The sequence below is a fragment of the Pristis pectinata genome, chromosome 15 (assembly GCF_009764475.1).
Source record: "Pristis pectinata isolate sPriPec2 chromosome 15, sPriPec2.1.pri, whole genome shotgun sequence".
NCBI lineage: Eukaryota > Metazoa > Chordata > Chondrichthyes > Rhinopristiformes > Pristidae > Pristis > Pristis pectinata.
The window spans coordinates 41417357-41437700 of record NC_067419.1 but is presented as its reverse complement, the minus strand read 5'-3'; the positions used below and the strand labels follow the sequence as shown (position 1 = coordinate 41437700).

General features: G+C 45.4%; 1 protein-coding gene and 1 long non-coding RNA gene across 6 annotated transcripts in view; one reads left to right on the top strand and one right to left on the bottom strand.

Moving 5' to 3' along the window:
• Positions 1 to 3048: 3048 nt before the first annotated feature.
• On the top strand, positions 3049 to 7601 carry LOC127578263 (uncharacterized). Of its 2 annotated transcripts, none has more exons than XR_007957502.1 (3): positions 3049 to 3168; positions 5512 to 5605; positions 7436 to 7601. It is a non-coding gene; the product is annotated as an uncharacterized LOC127578263 (long non-coding RNA). The 2 variants fall into 2 exon arrangements; XR_007957503.1 differs by having other exon boundaries at positions 5512 to 5609.
• Positions 3162 to 20344, bottom strand: part of srgap1a (SLIT-ROBO Rho GTPase activating protein 1a) — a 230373-nt gene continuing 213190 nt past the window's right edge. Inside the window, exons 19-22 of one of the 4 annotated variants that reach the window (XM_052030040.1) lie at positions 16096 to 16276; positions 13332 to 13469; positions 7623 to 7956; positions 3162 to 3743 (exon numbers count right to left, since the gene is read on the bottom strand). In XM_052030040.1, the coding sequence (XP_051886000.1) occupies positions 3372 to 3743; positions 7623 to 7956; positions 13332 to 13469; positions 16096 to 16276 (1025 nt within the window). In that variant the 3' untranslated portion in view covers positions 3162 to 3371. The remainder of the gene's footprint in view (positions 3744 to 7622; positions 7957 to 13331; positions 13470 to 16095; positions 16277 to 20344) is intronic. The other 3 variants (XM_052030041.1, XM_052030042.1, XM_052030043.1) reach the window with 3 other exon arrangements.

Here is a 20344-nt window from a genome sequence, read left to right as displayed (position 1 = left end):
GTGTTTCTAGCTGTCATCAGTTACCTGTTAAAAATCCACAAACTGCAGTTAAAAGCAGCTTTGGACTATGTATTATATACTGTGAATGCACCCAGAAAACTTTGTTAACTTCTATTATACATTGTTTTTGCTAAATAGAATCCACTAGGAGTATTTTTGCAGTCCAGTATACTTGTTAGTTGAATATACAAATCTCAGAGCAGTACAAAGTTGCAGTATCCATTTTGGCTGATTTACAATTCGTTTTTAAATTAATTTAACTCTATACTACAGGTACTACAGCCTTCTTTCAAAGGCCACACAAAGGTGAAAACTAGAAAAAGTTTCAAAAAGTACTAAATTTCATTAGTTAAAACAATGGCAGACAAAAATGAACAAATATCGTAAGGTAAACTTCTGGGTAAATGTCCATCACCAAATGTTGGATGTACTAGCTTTTTATGACTGTAATCTCTGAGGATGTCCTTGAGAGGAACAAGATAGGCAGTACAATAAAAGGATAATATTGAGTAGGCAGACCCTGACACAGCAGAGTGAGATACCAGGCACTGCCATAGGTTGAGAGAGTGCTAGCTGTGTCTAGATCGAGTTGCTCCAGATGAATTCATCTCAAGTCAGGTTAGAGGGTTGACAGGGGTTGGGCCTCTTCATTTGACCCCTCACAGTAGAGAGAGCAAGAAAAATCAATAACCCTGCCTTCTCAAACATCATCGTCCTAGGATGCAATGAGACTCTATCATGAGCAGAATCCTGGAGGTAGACGAGAAAGGAAATGTCTGCAGGTGCTGTATTATAATTTGGCAGGGACTGGGGCAGGGTGGTTAAAGGGAGGTTTGTTGGTCAAGGTTTGTTGGACTGAAACATTAGGGGGTCATTCACGAACACTTATGATGGGAGCTGTTATGCATAAAAAATCCCTGGGAGAAAAACACAGGGTAACAAAAGAAAAACATAGGTGTTTTGAACATTTCTGTTGAATTGCAGCCAGGAAAACTTTGATCCTTGCAAACAACATTGCAATGTTTGTCCCTTGGATCACTGGATATGGGAGAAGGATGTGATCCACCACATGGAACAAGTGAGATGGGGAGGGGGAGGATGAAAGATTGACTTGTCCACTATAAGACCTAGTTCTACATAGCCCATCCTCATCCCCCAGTATCAGCTGTTAAATGTTTGGGTTGATCAGTTCTTCTGAGCTTTAATGAATGGTTAAACACATTTACCAACGATGCAGTTCTAAGCTTGTTAAAACACGTGGTGAATAAAAGGCAGCCAAGATTATTGGGATGTGCTTTGAGACCAGGTTGTTTGAAAGTATCTATCCTGCAATCAACAACCAGGGAACTTATACCAGAGAAATGAGCCATGTAAATAATTACTAATGTAAGGTGCAGTAGTGTCCAGGCATGTTCTAAAGGGTGGTCAAACTAAACAAAAGTGAGAGCACACTGAGGGAACTTCTCCATCCACACTGGTTACAATGTCTGTTAAAAGGAAAAGGTAGTCACACTGGAGTCTATCAAGGCCTTTGCAAAGAAGGGAAGGTGGAGTCACCGGGAATATTGGAGCAATATAAACTGAAGAACCCTTTTCAATTACTTATAAATGGTGACATTTACATTAACTTGTTGGCAAACTCAGGGTTTGCTTCATGTAGGAGAATGGAAGGGTGGAGAGAATGTGGGATACGGGGATTATTTTGACTTCAAACTAGATAAAAAAAAGGAAGCTATTGGGCCAGCTAACTCTCGTTGCCACAGAAGTAAATTTAAATCTTTCAGCTCATCTGCTACCACCCAAATCCAAGTGATCTGCAAAGACAAGCAAATTTCATCTGCTGTAGTTCTGCAACATGGGCCCAACCAGAACATGGCAGCAATGCAGAGTAGGAGATGAGGGGGAGACTTGTTGAAAGGTCGATCAGACAAGGGCTGGATCATTCTGCAAAAAGCATCTAAGTAGGAAGGCCAAAGGTATTTCATTGGGTGCTTGTAACTAATTCTTCAAAGTACCTGCTGTGTGAAAGGTAGAGCCATAGAGTACAGCACACACACACACCCTTTGGCCCAACTCATCCATGCCAAACAACGTGACAAACATTTTCCCACGAATTGGCTGTTACTCAAGGTGAGTGTGCTCAATTCCTTATTATATGGTGACAGACTCTTCCAAATACCAACCTACAGACAAAGCTTACTTCATTGGTCATTTAATTGAGTCTCAGTCTTTCCTCTTGAAAGTTTTCCCGCTCCCGGTTCATTTTGGGACACAGGTCACAGCTGGAGAAGGTTAGACTATTTGCAATGTGGGCGTGTGGGTTGCTAAGTAGGTTTTGAGGGGCATAGTTGGGGTGAGGAAGGACAGTAACTGGAGAACAGTGGGAGGTCAGGGCCACAGAAGCCAGGGACCAAAGACAGAATAAATATTTAAAAATCAATTGAACTCGAGGCTGGAGAACACAACACCAGGTGAACTGTTAAATCAACGATATTCACAACATGGCTCATTAAAGAAACAGACTTATTGTAGGGCTAAATTTTCTTAGTTCTAACTCAGTTTCTCTCTCCACAAATGCTGCTTGACCTGCTGAGTATTTCCAGCATATTCTGTTTGTGTTTCAGATTTCCAGCATCTGCAGTAGACCTGAAGGCATTGGCAAGACAAGAGGGCACACCTTCCCTTGACGAGAGGAGGCCCTGGTTCCAATGTAAACCAGACAATCGACTTTCTTTGCAATGCAATCGTAGGGTTTTAAATCAACAGCTTGTGCAGGAGACAGAGGGAACAGGAGAGGCGATGGTGTCAGCGTATTCCCAAAATCACCCGCTTACGGACAACGTGGCAGCAGCTCATCGAGTGGTTATCTTGTGGCTCATTCCATGGCGAAGCAGTGCTTTCCCCCAACGCAAATCCATCAGCAAGGCCAAAGGAATGTTAATAGAGTGTGGGAAGGAAATCATTAACAAACGCAAAGCTTTAACAATGAGTCTTTTCCCATCAAATCTCAGCAAAGAGGAGAAGAAAAGCATTAAGCAATTCCCCTCCTTGTTTAAATAATCGGCCTGAAGAGAAGATGGAGGAAACCTTGATGTTCCCTTAACTTCTCTTTTTAGTTTAAAAAAAAGTCAACTGTTGCAGCATTGGATTCAAGTCTTGTTAAAATTGGTAAGTTGCACATTTAAACAGTCCAGTTTGAGATGGAATTCAAATGCCCTGTTAATTTACTACTGAGACATATATTCTAACACTGAAAGAATACATCTCCAATTATAAACATTAAAATATCAATATTCCTGGCTTTATCCTTGCCAGTGTTGTTGATCCAAAGAATGATATCAATACCAGCCCGTGAGCTGGGCTAACATACTTTACATGGTGCAGGATTTGTCTGTGGAGGACTGAACTGTTGGAGGTGGTCCGACGCTGGGATTGGTTTTGGGTAAAACCACAGGTTTGGGCCGAAGGGCAGGGGGCTTGAGCTGCACCCCCATCCGAGGCGACAGGACGGGCTTGAAAGTGCTCACAGGGTCGCTGGAAGAACTGGTGCTCCGCCGAATGGACGGCTCGGTGCTCTTGGGCAACGCCGTGGCGTGGTGGGGACTCCGAGAGTCCGAGGCCAGGCTGCTTTTCTTCTGCTCCAGCGTGTCGAGGACCACGTCTGGCGCGTGCTTGGCCGTGCTTTGGCGCTCCAGCTCCCGCAGCTCATTCAGTGCCGTGTTCATTGTCTCTTCGATGTCCTGCTGGGGAAACAAACACACAAGCAAGTCAGGATACTTTCTGGTTGCATCACGGTCTGGTCCGGCAATTCGAATGCGCAGGAACATAAGAAGCTGCAGAGGGTAGTGGACTCTGCCCAATACATCACGGGCACATCCCTCCCCACCATCGGTAGTATCGACAGGAGGCGGTGCCTCAAGAAGGCAACATCAAAGATTCCCACCATCCAGGCCATACCTCACAGCTACTATCAGGCAGGAGGTACAGAAACCTTAAGTCCCACACCACCAGGTTCAAGGACAGCTACTTCGCTTCAACCGTTTGATTCTTGAACCAACCTGCACACCCTAATGAATACCTCAGTAGAGCAATACTATGACCACTTTGCACTACAATGGACTTTGTTTTTGCTTTGTTCTAGCTGTGTTCCTTCTTGTAAAAATTGTGTATAATTTATGTTTTTTCTTGTGAATGCTGCTTATCTGATACTTTCAGCAGCATCACAGGCACAAAGCAAGTTTTTCATTGCACCTGCGCACACATGTACTTGTGCATACGATAACAAGCTCGACTTTGACTTTGAAACAAAAACACATTTTCCTTCTTCTTGAAGAGGCAACTTTCAGAGATTAATTTTATCTGCTTTTTATATTACCAGAAGATAAATTCTGCAGAGCATTTGCTTGTGACACCGTGTCGGAGGGTGAAAATTTCCAAGACTTCAACCATAGTCAACTAATTTGCACACTGAAACCTCTTAAGCACCCTCCAACTGGAAATGCGAAGCTCTGGGTCACTCTCCAACAATAGCCTGCATTTATAAAGCAACTGTAACATCCTGGAATGCCATTGAGTAAAATTGGACACTCAGCCGCAGCAGGAGATTGTAGGTGACTTAGAGAGATGGGCTTTAAGAAGCACCTCAAAAGAAGAGTGACAGAAATAAGGAATGTATAACTTAGGAGAGTAGGAAGCAGAACTACCAGTGGTACCAAGTTTAAAACTGGGAAGGGCATGCAAGGCACCTGAATTGGAGGAGTGTGGACATTTCTATCACCATTATATCCTATCCACCTCAATACTGGCAGTGAATTTCCTTGCTCTAGATAATTAATAAGGAAGTCATATGAGATATGATATGGCCTAGAATAACCATTATAATTAATCACACATGTATACAAACTAAATATAAAACAAATATGTGGGAAGATGTGGTTGCTATGAGGAAGGGCTGGCTCTCAAAATCTGTGGGAAGGGACGGGTACTTGGTAAAGAACCAAGTTTTTCCAGATGAGAATGGTGGCCTTCACATCAGTTCTGATAAAATAAAACAAACAGTTATGTGGACTGAATTAACTGAGGGAAGGAATCTTGCCCATCAGTTTGGTACAAGTGCTTGTGTTCATATCACACTGTGGAAAATATATTAAACAATCGTAACACCAAGCCCAGATCAAGTAATTTCCGGACAGCTTCCTAGTAAACAAGTAAATTCTTTTTCAAAAATGCATTTAAAATTTCAGCTTCTATTCACAGCTCTGGTATTTATCTTGGCTGAATATCTTAAATAAGATCAAACAAAGCTGTAGTCATCAGTAGGCCAAACATAAATTATCTAGATGGTCTCTTGTCAAGCTGTTTTTGTGAAAGTTATAATAACTTTCTAAAGTTTATATGGAATAGACAGGCAGCATGGGGTGGGGGGCTAATTAGGGAGATTGACAAGTGGAAGTAGAGGGCTTGGGCATGGTAGGGATGTTTAATGATAACCTTTCATCTGTCTTTACCAAGAAAGAAGAAGCCGCCAAAGTCATAGTGGAGGAGATGGTGAATGAGATACTGAAAAGGCTAAAGTGGAGGAACTCGAATGGCTGGCTGTGTTCAGGTAGGTAAGTCACCAGGTCCAAATGGAATATGTCTTTGGATGCTGAGGGGTACAATTTACAGAGGTACTGCCCATGACCTGGAACATGTGGGGTCGTGCCACAAATGAGTTTTGGTGACCGACCAGTTTTACTTCAGTGGCAGGGAAGTCATGAGAAACAATAATCAGGGACCCTCACTTGAACAAGTCTGGGTCAATAAAGGAAGGTCAGCATGGGTTGTTAGATGCAAATCATGCTTACCTGACTTGGTTGAAATTTTTGAAGAGGTAATAGAGAGGGTTGATTTGGGCAATGTAGTTGATGTTGAGTATTTAGGCTATCAAAAGGCCTTTGTTAAAGTGTCACACATAAGGTTGCCAGCAGAATTAAAACCCATGGACTCAAAGTGGCTGTGGTAGCACTGTTTTGAAGAATGGTGGTGGGGGGGCGGGTGGTGGTGGAGGTTGGTGTTATGGGTCAATGCTTATCCCTCAATCACCACATTAAAAGAGGTGACCAAAAACCCTCCATCAACAGAAACAGATTACCCGATCATTCCCACGTTGCCTGTTGTGGGAGCTTGCTGTGCACAAATTGGAGTCTGCATTTCCTATATTGCAACATAACCACACTTGTTCAATGGCTGTAAAGCATTTTGGAGCATCAGAAAAGCATGACATTTTGTTTCTTTGCCTAAGTTTTTGGTCATATCTCTCTTAATGAGGCTCTGGGCCAAATTTGGTTTGACTAGACCCCTGCGAAGCGCCTTGAGCTATCTACTTGATTCTATCACACTATATAAATTAATTTGCTATTGCAGAGGTGGAATATTCTTTGCCATATCTCTAGAAATGGTGGCAGCAGTTAGCTAAAATTGTATCAACTGGAGAATCTTAGTGCTAGCATGGCCCTGCTATACCACAGGATAGCAAACAACAGCTAATTACTGTCCAGTAACCTTTGGTACAAAGATTGGTCAAAAGGAACAGAGTGGATGTAGGGAAATCTGTTTTAATCATAGTAGCTGGATTTGGGATTCATTGTCTGTAGGTATAGAGGAAACAGTGTCAATCACAACCTTCAAAAGAGAATTGGACATAGGACATGGAACATAGAAGGGCAGAGGACAGGCCCACGATGTTGTGTTGAACTAATTCAGCTAATGACACCTAATCCCTTCTGTCTGCACATGGTCCATATCCCTCCATTCTCTGCACATTCCTGTGCCCATCTAAGAGCCTCTCCATATCCCTCCATTCTCTGCACATTCCTGTGCCCATCTAAGAGCCTCTTAAACGCCTCTATCGTATCTACCTCCACCACCACCCCTGGCAGCGCATTTCAGGCACCCACCATTCTCTGTGTAAAAAACTTGCCCCACATATCTCCATTGAACTTACTCCCTCACACCACGCCCTCTAGTATTAAACTCATGCGCCTGTCTAACTGCCTCTAGTAGTAAAAATGCATGCCCTCTAGTATTAAATGTTTCTACCCTGGGAAAAAGATACTAGCTGTCTACCCTATCTATGCTTCTCATAATCTTATAAACTTCTATCAGGCCTCCCCTCAAGCCTCCAATGCTTTGTCCAACCTCTCCTTATAGCATGTACCCTCTTATCCAGGCAGCCATCCTGGCAACCCTCTTCTGAACCCTCTCCAAAGCCTCCACATCCTTCCTAAATGAGAGGTAAATCATATAGGAAGGATGAGAGTATATGAGAGAGAATAATTTGCAGGGAATCGGGGAAAGAGCAGGGGAACAGGACTGATAGAAGCTAACACAGACTCGATGGACCAAATAACCTCCTCTGTGCCCATCCTGTGTTTTTTTTTCTTGATTCCATTAGGCAAAAACCAGTGACTGATCAACTGAAATACACAGAACAAATGAATCAGGACAGATCTGAAAACAAAGGTGGCTTTGAATAGCAAAGGTTCAGGAAACGTTGCAGTGAGTTGTGGAAATGGCTGATGCTTTAACACCGAAAAAGTTAAAACATCAATGCAGAAGAAAGAAAAAAGTCATGCACGGACCTGAGCAATTGTTTCGGGGTCCAGAGGTTTATGCTCACTGAAGCTGGTGTATTGACCCGAGGATGTAGACCTTCTGATTGGCGGACTCTCAATCTTTTTGACACCCTCGTGACGGCTAATGTTGGAAATACCCCCTCGATGGCGGCGCTCTGGACTGTCAACCGTGACGCTGCGATTCTGGAGGAAAAGGCGGGAGGTGGCGTGGGAAGGCGTGACCAACGGGCTACTCTCCCCTGAGCTACTTACTAAGCCATGCATCGGGTGCACCGTACAGTGGCCGTCACTGGTTCTCAACGGGCGCCTGCTGGCTGGGAGCTCTGACCTCTTCTTCTGCCTGAGCAAAGAGAAAGGAAAGAAAAGGTAGGCTACTTCTCTCTTCTTTGCACATGCACCAAAGTGTTTGACTGGTCTGCAATGCCAACCTGGCTTCTAAACAGGTCATTGGCTGGGAAACACTTTGTGATGTCCTAAGGAGGTAAAAGGTTCACAGAACAGAGAACAGTACAGCACAGGAACAGGCCCTTCGGCCCACGATGTCCATGATACCAATTTAATCCCATCTGCCTGCACGTGGTCCATATCCCTCTACTCCCTGCCTGTTCATGTGCCTGTCTAAATGCCTCTTAAACGTTGCTATCGTATCTGCTTCCACCACCACCCCTGGCAGCACGTTCCAGACACCCGCCACACTCTGTGTAAAAAAACTTGCCTTGTAAATCTCCTTTAAACATTCCCCCTCTCACCTTAAAGCTATGCCCTCTAGCATTTTACACTTACACCCCGGGAAAGAGACTCCGACTATCTACCCTGTCTATGCCACTCATAATGTTATAAACTTCCATCAGGCCACCCCTCCCTATAGCTAATACTCTCTAATCCAAGCAACATCCTAGTGAATCTCTTCTGCACCCTCTCCAAAGTCTCCATATCCTTCCTATAATGCGGTGATCACAATTGCACACAATACTCCAAAGGTGGCCTAACCAAAGTTTTTATACAGTTGCTGCGTGACTTCCTGATTTTTATACTCAGTGCCCCAACTGATGTAGGCAAGAATGCCTTACATCTACATTCCTGAGACCAAACGCAGACTAAGTGACCGTTTCGCAGAACACTTGCGCTCTGTCTGTAACTGCGATCTGCATCTCCCCGTTGCCAGTCACTTCAACTCCCCCTCCCACACTATCACTGATATGTCAGTCCTCGGCCTCCTCCACTGCCAGGAGAATTCTAAGTGCAAACTGGAGGAACAGCACCTCATTTTCCACCTTGGAACCTTGCAGCCTAATGGCATGAACACTGAATTCTCCCACTTCAGATAATCCCCACCCCCCTTCCCCACACCCCCCCTCCCCACCCCATGCTTCTCTTCTTCCCTTTCCTAGACCCTTTTTTTTCCTACTTTTTTCCCTCTCTATTCTTACCTTTGACCCATCCCCCGGTGGATCTGCTCTCCCCTCCTCCCCCATACCTGCCTATCACCACCTTGTGCTCACCCCGCCTCCCCTCTTCTGTCCACCTATCACTGCTCTGCTTTTCCCTCCTATTTACTGGGCTTCCCCTTTTCCAATCTTCAGTCCTGACCTGAAACGTTGACCGCCTGCTTTTCCCCACGGATGCTGCCTGGCCTGCTGAGTTCCTCCAGCATCATCGTGTTTTTCATCCAAATTCCAGCATCTGCAGCCCTTTGTTTCTCCTGCCTTACATCTCCTTTTGCACCCTGTCTACTTGCGTTGCCACTTTCAGGGAGCTATGGACTTGGACTCCAAGATTCCTCTGTATATCAATGCAGTTAAGGGTCCTGCCATTAACTGTGTACTGTCCCTTTCCATATGATCTCCCAAAGTGCAGCACCTCAAACTTGTCCGGATTAAACTCCATCTGCCATTTCTCTGCCCATATTTCCAACTGGTCCATATCCTGCTGTATCCTTTGACAGTCTTCTGCACTGTCCAAAACACCACCAATTTTTGTGGCATCTACAAACTTACGAATCAGCCCACCTACATTTTCATCCAAATCATATCACAAACAACAGTCAACAGGATAGAGATGGTACTTCTCATCCACATAGAACAACAAGGGAAAGAATTCAATGAGACGATGTTTGGGTTGAGATTTTCCCTCAGTTGGCTGGGCTAAAGATGTAATCTATTAGCAGTCTCTGTTGTACTCTGCTTTCACTTCGGAGTGTGGTTGTATTAAGGTCTCAGAGGACGTAGAACAATACAGCACAGGAACAGGCCCACGATGTTGTGCCAAAATAATTAAACTAGTAATTAAATGCTTAACTAATCCCTTCTGCCTACACAATGTCCATATCCTTCCATTCTCTGCACATTCATGTGCCTATCTAAAAGTTTCTTAAATTCCTCTATTGTATTTGCCTCCACTACCACCCCTGGGATCTAGTCACTGACAGACTAGATACGGCGAGGATGTCCCTGACAGCTGGAGAGTCCACAAGAACGGGTCACAACCTCAGGATACGAGGTTTGCCATTTAGAACTGAGTTCAGGAAGAACTTCACCCAGAGGATGGTGAACCCATGGAACTTTCTACCCTTGGAGGCAGTGAAGGCCAAGTCATTAAATATATTCAAGACAGAGATATTTCAGAAGTGGAGAAAAGGTGTAGCAGGTACAAGGCGACCTCTACATAGGCTGCTCCCGAGGACAACTTTCTACATCCAACACTGTCTCTGGGGACAAACGGTTCTTTTGGATAACCGTCGAGGAAAATCCATCTCACTTAAAAACAAAAATGATTACAATGGTCCCGCACTGGAGAACAAAAGCTAAAGATTGCTAGAACGTTTCTCACTGATGTTCAATGTTAAGCATATTGGCAGGAATATCAGTTTTAATATATTTACAAACAGGATTTTAGTATCCAAACTGCACCCACAATAGAAACCAGGCCTGATGCTGTTTGCCCTCAGCTCCTCCTCCGCAGTAATAATGGACTCATCCCAAGTGGAATTTTCCAGCTTTGATTCCAGTCTTTTTTCAAACTTGCACATGGGATATGGGCGTCATTGCAAAACAACATTTACTGCCCATCCCTAGTCGCCTTTGAACAGGGTGGTTAAAGAGTCAACCACACTACTCTCTGCAGTCACATACACAGTCATACAGCACGGAAGCAGGCCCTTCGGCCCACCAAGGCCGTGCTGACTATTAAGCACCCATTTACACTAGTCCCATTTTATTCGCATCAGCTCCTCTCAGATTCTATACTCACCTGAACACTAGGGACAATTTACAGCGGCCAATTAACTCACCAACTCACACACCTATTCACTCCCTGAGTTTTTTGGCCTTACCTGCTAGACCTCTTGCATTGAAGTAAATGCAACTTAACCCCACAGACTTTCTTTGCTCCCTGCCGCGCTTCTGCCTGTCTTGCCCATTCAACTTGCCGTCGCTGACTTCTGTATCACTTTCAGCCTCTCATTTGCCTCCCTGCTGTTTAGGATCCCACCTCCCTGCTAATCTAGTTTAAACCCTCCCTGGCAGCACTGGCAAATCTGTAGATTACTACAACAATGATTACACTTCACGCAAGTTGTCTTCAGGGAGTCCTGAGGCTTTAAAGGTGCTTTAGATGCAAGTTTTTTTGTGGGAGCACCCAGAGGAAGCCTATGTGGTCATAGGGATAACGTGCAAACTCCATACAGACAGCAATGGAGGTCAGGATTGAACCCAGATCATTGGAGCTGTGAGGTAACAGCTCCACTGTGGTGTCCTAACTTAGAACTGGGTTAAGAGGGCAGATTTCTTTCCCTAAAAGTCCACTGAGTAAAATCTAGTAGTTTCATGGTCACCAATACTGATATTGTGGAAACCAGCCTCTCCTCCATGGACTCTGTCTTTACCTCTCGCTGCCTTGGTGAAGCAGCCAGCATAATCAAAGACCCCACCCACCCGGGTCATTCTCTCTTCTCTCCTTTTCCATCAGGCAGAAGATACAGGAGCCTGAGGGCACGTACCACCAGGCTCAAGGACAGCTTCTATCCCACTGTGATAAGACTATTGAACGGTTCCCTTATATGATGAGATGGACTCTGACCTCACGATCTACCTTGTTGTGACCTTGCACCTTATTGTGCTGCACCTTCTCTGCAGCTGTGACACATTACTCTGTACTGTTACTGTTTTTACCCTGTACTACCTCAATGCATTCTGTACTAACTCAATGTAACTGCACTGTGTATTGAATTGACCTGTACGGTCGGTATGCAAGACAAGTTTTTCACTGTACAAGTGACAATAATAAACCATTACCAATATTGTGACATTTCAATAAGGTGGATCACTGCCCACCCCCTCAAGGGCAATTAGGAATGGGTAATAAATGCTGGCTAATTCAGCCCACATCCTGAGTATGAATATGAAAACAAACACAAGTTTTTTTTCAACTCCTGACTTATTTAATTAACAACAGCTACTGTGGTGGGGCTTGAACTCAATACTCTGGATCATTAACCCAGGCTGCTGGAACACTCGTCCAGTAAAACAAGTTGCCGTAGCCTGGCTTTTAAAGTGTACTAGCCGGCCTTACTTGTCTTTCCAGGTTGTTTCTGAAACGGCTCAAAATGGTTTAAAGCCAATTGGAGTTGTAGAGTCACACAGCACGGAAACAGGCCCTTTGGTCCAACTCGTCCATGCCGACTGTGTCGGCCAGTGGCTGAGTCCCATTTCCCCGTGTTTGGCCCAGAGCCCTCTAAACCTCTCCTATCCATGTACTTATCCAGACGGCTTTTAAACATTGCTGATGTGCCGGCCTCAGCCACTATTTCTGGCAGCTCATTCCAAATACGCCCCACCCTTTGCGTGAAGGAGCTGCCCCTTGTGTCCCTTTTAAATCTCTCACCTCTGATCTTAAACCTACGCCGTCTTGTTTTTAGCACCCCCTCCCTGGGAAAAAGACTATGTGCCTTCACCCTGTCTATGCCCCTCATGATCTTATATACCCCTGTCAGGTCGCCCCTCACCCTCAATTAATGCAAGTTCCGTGAAAGGATTAATAAAAATGTCTTATGAGGATAGGTTGAGTGAGCTAGGGCTTTTCTCTTTGGAGAGAGGGAGGATGACAGGTGACTTGATAGAGGTGTACAAGATGATAAGAGGCATAGATCGAGTGGACAGTCAGAGACTTTTTCCCAGGGCGACAATGGTTAACACGAGGGGGCGTAATTTTAAGGTGATTGGAGGAAGGTATAAGGGGGATGTCAGGGGTAAGTTTTTTTACACAGAGAGTGGTGGGTGCGTGGAACGCACTGCCTGCAGAGATTGTGGGGGCAGATACATTAGGGACATCTGAGATATACACATGAATGATAGAAAAATAGGGGGCTATGTGGGAGGGAAGGGTTAGATAGATCTTAGAGCAGGATAAAATGTCGGCACAACATTGTGGGCTGAAGGGCCTGTACCGTGTTGTAGTGTTCTATATCCGATGTTCTGTAAGTATAGCTGCAGTTTTACCTTCACCTACTTAGTAAGGTACAACAAAGGGTGAAAGTTAGCTGTTAGAGCAAGGGGTTGCAGCAGGAACAGGTTAATAGGCTTTGTTTACCAGTACAACCATATCAGTAAGAAATTTAAGTTACTTTCATCGCTAGATACAACACTACACTGAAAAGTTCCTTGTGAAAGAAACAATATACAAACGAGTGGGTGAAACGCCGAGGGAACAGATTCTGACCTTGCTGCGTAAACATCTGGAATGCGGTCAGTTGGAGAGCTGATGTCATTCTTTGAGGACAACTTGTCTTCCGTGGCGGCCCCACTGCTGGCTTCACTGTCGGCTTTCTGGCTCAGCGTGTCGGAGAAGGCGTCATCCCTGAAAGAAAGCACAGCCAAGAGGCTTCACAAGCGGAAAAGTTACAGGCGTCGTGCCAGCCTCCGAAGAGGTTACTATGTCTGTGTGGGGTCAGAGTTAAAAATGCCAGGGTTGGGGTCAGCCATTTAAGAATGAGACGGGAAGGAATTTCTTCCCGCCCGAGGTTCTTGAATGTTTGGAACTCTCTAGCCCAGAGAGCTGTGGATTCAGAGTCCCTAGGTAATTCCTTGGCTGAGATTGGTAGACTTCTGTTCTACAGGAGAACCAAGTGCTAGGGGCCAGGGAAGTGGAGTTAGTCACAGAGGTAGACAGCATGGGAACAGTCTCCGCCCCAACTCATCCATGCCAACCATGTTGTCTCTGAAATTTACACCACAGCTGTCGCACAAGTTTAGTATCAAGGTCCACACAGTTGTATCCTTGCTTTTAATCTCTATGTAATTCCATGTTCATATCAGATTGCTTCTGCAAATTAGAACAAAGTTGGTTGAGTGCTTTAATTACTTAGGGTATTAATGAAACCACATCTGGAGTAATCTGTACAGTATTGGTCCTCTTATTTAAGGACATAAATGTGTTGGAAGAAGTTCAGAGAAGGTTTACTGGACTAATACTTGGAACAGTTGGGTATTGAGTTATACAGCATGGAAACAGGCCCTTCAGCCCAACTTGTCCATGCCAACCAAGGTGCCTATATGAGCTAGTCCCATTTGCCTGCGTTTGGCATATATCCCTCTAAACCTTTCCTATCCATGTACCTGTCCAAATGTCCTTTAAACATTGTGATTGTTCCTGCGTCCACCACTTCCTTTGGCATCTCGTTCCGCATACAAACTAACCTCTGTGTGGAAAAACTTGCCCCTTTAAATTTTCCCCTCTCACCTTAAACCTGTGCCCACTAGTTTTGGGCTCCCCTACCCTGGGGAAAAAGACTGTGCCCATCCATCTTATCTACGTCCCTCATGACTTTATAAACCTCTATAGAGTCACCCCTCAGCCTCCTTCACTCCAGGGAAAACAGTCCCAGCCTATCCAGCCTCTCCTCCTAACTCAAGCCCTCCAGTCCCGGCAATGTCCTTGTGAATCTCTTCTGCACCCTCTCCAGCTTAATCACATCCTTTTTATAGTAATGTACACCAGAACTGCACACAATACTCCATGTGTAGTGTGTCACCAACGTAACATGCCTGTAACGTGACGTCCCAACTCTTGTCCTGACCGATGAAGGCAAGTGTGCTATACGCCTTCTTCACCACTCTGTCTGTGTCGCCACTGTCAGGGAACTATTTACTTGTACCCTGAGACCTATCTGTTCTATCACACTCCCCAGGGCCCTGCCATTCACTGTGTATGTCCTGCCCTGGTTTAGTTTCCCAAAATGCATCACTTCAGACTTGTCTGAGCTAAATTCCTTCTGGCTTTTCCTTGGCCCCAGTTGATCAATTGGCACCTTAGACAATCTTCTTCACTGTCCGCCACACCACCGGTTTTGATCTCATCCATGAACTTACTAACCATGCCATCCACAGTCTCATCCAAATCAGTAATGAACACGATCAACAGCAGGGGACCTAACCCCGATCCCTGCGGCACACCACTGGTCACAGGCCTCCAATCTGAAAAACACCCCTCCACTCCCACCCTCTGTCTCCTTCCACCAATCCAATTTTGTACCCAATTGGCTAGCTCACCCTGGATCCCATGTGATCTAACCTTACAGACCAGTCAACCACACAGGCCTTTCTAAGGTCCACGTAGGCAACATCTAGCTCCCTGCCCTTGTCAATCTTCTTGGTTACCTCCTCAAAAAATCTTTCAAGGAAATCAATGGACAGCCCAGCTCTGGAGTTTGTAAGGGTGAGGGGGGCTTAATCAAAACAGAACTGGGGAGGTCTCGACAGTGTGGGTGTGTTCCAAAACCTTTGGAACTCTCTGTAGAAGGGCGGTGGAAGCTGAGTCTTTGAATATTTTCAAGGGAACTGTGGATAGATTCTACATAAGAAAGAGGGTTAAAGGTTACAGCAGAAAGATGGGAATGGAGAGCTGAGGTTACCACAGGCACGGTAGTGTACAGTTAGCGTGACGCTATTACAGCGCCAGCGACCCGGGTTCAATTCCGGCCGCTGTCTGTAAGGAGTTTGTACGTTCTCCCTGTGTCTGCGTGGGTTTCCTCCGGGTGCTCCGGTTTCCTCCCACATTCCACAGACGTACGGGTTAGGAAGTTGTTGGGCATGCTACGTTGGCGCCAGAAGCGTGGCAACACTTGCGGGCTGCCCCCAGAACACTCTACGCAAAAGGTGCATTTCACTGTATGTTTCGATGGATATGTGACTAATAAAGATCAGATCAACTACAATCTCATTGTGGCGGAACAGACCTCGAAGGGCCGAGTGGCCTACTCCTGCACCTAAGTTGTATGTTCGTATGCGTGTGATGGGTAACTGCTTTTCAATCAATATGCTTTTCTGTCATGAATGATAGAAAAATAGGGGGCTATGTGGGAGGGAAGGGTTAGATAGATCTTAGAGCAGGATAAAATGTCAGCACAACATTGTGGGCCGAAGGGCCTGTAGTGTTCTATGTTCTAATAAGGGGAGCACATGGTTAAAGAAGAGACATCACTTACGTGTCTTGCACCACGATGTACTGGTGGGGTACAAGGCCATCAACCCCATTATGCCGCCCCTCCCACCAGTCCTCTGAAGCTCGGTGATACAGAAGCAACGAAGCTCCTTTCTTAAATGACAGCTCTCGAGCAGACCTCCCAGCGTAGTCGAATTTGGCTATTGCTTCGATGGGTTCACCCTCTGAAAGAGAAAAGCGGGCATACAACCTCACTTACTGCACCGGTTTGAACGATACTTTCCTAGAGTCACTCGGTTCATCCATCCATTTACCCAACCACACTGGGTAGAAGAAACAAACACCATCACACTGCCAGCATTCACATCCATATAGTCAACAGGATGCAATAAGGGGCACGTTGCAGGCTGCAGGAGATGCACTGAAGCTTGTTGCAGCCAATGCAAAGGCTGTGTGTGTGGGGGAAGCACCACAGCCTAGGATCCTCCCGCTACTGGACATTGAGGGGGCTGCATCTGGTGGGGAAGGCCCTTAAGCAATGAAAGGGTGCATCGCCCCAGGGGGCCACATGAGTGGCAATGGTGCGATGGTTAAAAAAACTGTTAACACGACTGAATGTACCGACCAAGTGACACCAAGAATGTAAGGAGTTTTGCTCTGTGTTTATTCTTTACGTATATATATATTTTACTATGAATAAAGTTTATTTTTGAAATAAAAAAATTCCAGGGTGTAGAAGCTCAGTGCAGCCATAGCCAACTGAGGGCTAAGACCACAGCCTATGGTTCTGTTGCCACTAGACACTGTCCCGTGCAACAGCCTCTCGAACACTTCACAGAAGCAGGAAACACAAGTGGATTTGATGCATTGTACATGGGATGTATTGGTTTGATGGCACAGTGGATATAAAGAAAGGGATGTACTGATTGTATTGGTATTGGTTTATTATTGTCACCCGCACCCCCCCCCCCCCCCCACCAACTATAAGATGACACCTTCAAGAGGCGGCGCCTCAAGAAGGCGGCACCCATCACAAAGGACCCCCACCACCCGGGACATGCCCTCTTCTCGTGACTACCATCGGGGAAGAGGTACAGGAGCCTGAAGACCCACACTCAATGATTCAGGAACAGCTTCTTCCCCTCCGCCATCAGATTTCTGAATGATCCATAAACCCATGAACACTGCCTCGTTGTTCCTTTTTTTGCACTAATCATTTATTTTGTAATTTATAGTAATTTTATGCCTTGCACCATACTGCTGCTGCAAAACAACTAAATTCATGACATATTAAGTCAGTGATAATAAACCTGATTCTTATGTACCGAGATACAGTGCAAAACTTTTGTTTGTGTGCCATCCAGACAGATCATACCAGACATTAGTACAATGAGGTAGTAAAAAGAAAACAGAATGTAGAATATAGTGTTGTAGTTACAGAGAAAGTGCAGTGCCGGCAGACAATAAGGTGCAAGGGCCATGACGAGGTAGATTGGGAGATCAAGAGATACACATGAAGACTGCAGATACTGGAACCCGGAGCAACAAACAATCTGTTGAAGGAACTCAGCGGGTCGAGCAGCACCTGGGGGGAGGGAAGGAATTGTCGACGTTTGGGGTTGAAACTCTACGTCAGGCACGGTAGTGTAGTGGTTAGCTTAACACTTTACAGCGCCAGCGACCCGGGTTCAAATCCGGCCGCTGCCTGTAAGGAGTTTGTACGTTCTCCCTGTGTCTGCGTGTGTTTCCCCCGGGTGCTCCGGTTTCCTCCCACATTCCAAAGACGTACTGGTTAGGAAGTTGTGGGCGTGCTATGTTGGCGCCGGAAGCGTGGCGGCACTTGCGAGCTGCCCCCCAAATCACTAAGCAAAAAGATGTATTTCACTGTGCGTTTCGATGTACATGTGACTAATAAAGATATCTCTCCTGACAATTCTTTTCCTCCCACAGATGCTGCAAGACCTGCTGAGTCCCTCTAGCAGATAGTTTGTTAGGAGATCAAGAGTTCACCTTTAGCATGTGAGAGGTCTGTTCAAGAGTCTGATAACATTTTTATAAATTAAGTTTTTTTTTAAATTATAAAAAGATAAAGGACATTGCAGGGGATTTCATTTCGTTGAAGCTCTTCAGGTTTGAGATATTGAGTGGGATAATGGCGTGCAGAGTGACACTGCATCAACTGAAGCTTCAGACATTTGAACGCCTCTGTTCCAGTTTGCTCAGCCCACGTACTGCCCATCATAACATCGTGGGTGGGTGGGCTTCCTCCTCCCATTGTGATGCTGGTGCTCCCTTGACAATAGGCAGGGAGTTCCAGGATTCCAACTGGACGTATGACTTGGAAAGCAATGATGCACAAAGTTGGAGGGACCAATATTCACTGGAGTTGAGAAGAATGGCATTGAATCTCACATTGAACTGTGAGATTCCGAAGAGGATTGGTAGGAGATTCCGGGGAGTTATTTCCCACGGGTGGAAAGGCTGGAATCAGGGAGCACAGGATTTCGGAAAAAATGTCCGCAGTCAGTGGTTTGTGAACCTTTGGAATTCTCTCTCCCAGAGACCTGTGGATGTGCAGCTGCTAAGGATATCCAAGATGGAGATAGTAAAGAATCAGAGGATAAAACAGGAAGCACTGCAACACTCCGAAGATCAAGCAGCATCAGAAACAGTTGTCATTTCAGGTTACTGAGTTGAAGGATAGGGTCGTTAGGTGGGAAGGTGGACAAGGTGGAGAATCAGCCATGATCTTACAGGGTAATGGCGCAGGATTGAGAAGCTCCATGGCTTCATCCTGCTGTTCTGTCCTCCCATGGCGACCCTGCCTCTGCTTTGTACAGGTTGCTGTCGAAGTCACCTCAAGAAGCCGCCTCAAGGGTTGAAATTGGTGCTGCGATAAAGCAGCTGGCGACAGGCAATGCCCTCGAGAAGTTTCCCTCAGGGTTCAGAACCGCCAGAAATGACCCAAATACTTGGCAGAAGACGCAGTATTGGCGGAGAGAGATTCCAGGTTAACAGAGTCTGGGCCTTCTGTCAGAAGTAATACAGTACTCAAGAACCTGGTGGGTTTCTCCAAAGTTTCAGCAGTTCCCTTCACCGTAACTAACCCTCCAATCCAGATTTATTTCGTTTAATTAAATTTAAATTCTCCAGCTGTTGTGGTGATCTTTGGTCCCAACTATCAATGGAATGTGACTACCATGTGACTGTACCCATATCCTTACCCAAAACCCTTTAACTTCTTATCGCTGCCTCTTTAAATTGTTCAGGACTCTCTGCTTCCAGTCAGGCATTCCCCCTCTAAACAAATCTCTCCCTAAATAAATTTCTCAATATGTCTCCTGTCGACCTCTTTCGGCCAATGCCTTGCGGGCAACCTCTCATTAGGCAGCGGAGTAAACCATCAAAACTCTTCATGATATAGAGCACTGTGGCAGATTTCCCCAGTGTAATGAAAAGGGGCCATTCCTATCCCTACTGATTGTGGTGTCCACCAAAGGTAGGCACGAGATTTAAGTTGCAATGAGATTGCAATTAAAGTTGGATATTTTTTAAACATTACAAATTACAAAGGAGATGCACAGTGAATACTCCGCTTGAATGTTGAACAGTGTGGGAGTTATTTCCAGAATGTCCCCTCTTGTTCCGCTTTACCGGTTACTTGAGAGCTGGTCTGCTGGCCTGAAAGTTGTGGGTTTGAATCCTGACCAGGATTCAATCTGGCTTTCCTTCTGAAGGCTGACAGTTCTGAAAATGAGACAAAACTCTACCTCTTTCTGGGATGGGTAAGCTAGGGGTCCATAAATGATCTAGAAGTCAGTGAAAAGTCAGCAGGTTGATGTCTCTGGGCTTGTATTTGAGCGTTTGATGTCTCTGGGCCTGTACTCGATGGAGTTCAGAAGGATGTTGGAGGGGGTGGGGGAGATCTTGTTGAAACCTACCGGATACTGTAAGGCCTGGATAGAGTGGACATGGAGAGGACGTTTCCATTGGTTAGAGAGTCTAGGATTCGAGGGTACAGCCTCAGAATAAAGGGACGTCCCTTTAAAACTAAGATGAGGAGGAATTTCTTCAGCCAGAGAGTGGTGAATCTGTGGAATTCGTTGCCACAGAGGGCTGTGGAGGCCAAGTCATTGGGTGTATTTAAGGCAGAGATTGATAGGTTCTTGATTAGTAAGGGGGTTAAGGGTTACAGGGAGAAGGCAGGAGAATGGTGTTAAAAAAATTCAGCCATGATTGAATGGTGGAGCAGACTCGATGGGCTGAATGGCCTAATTCTGCTCATGTATCTT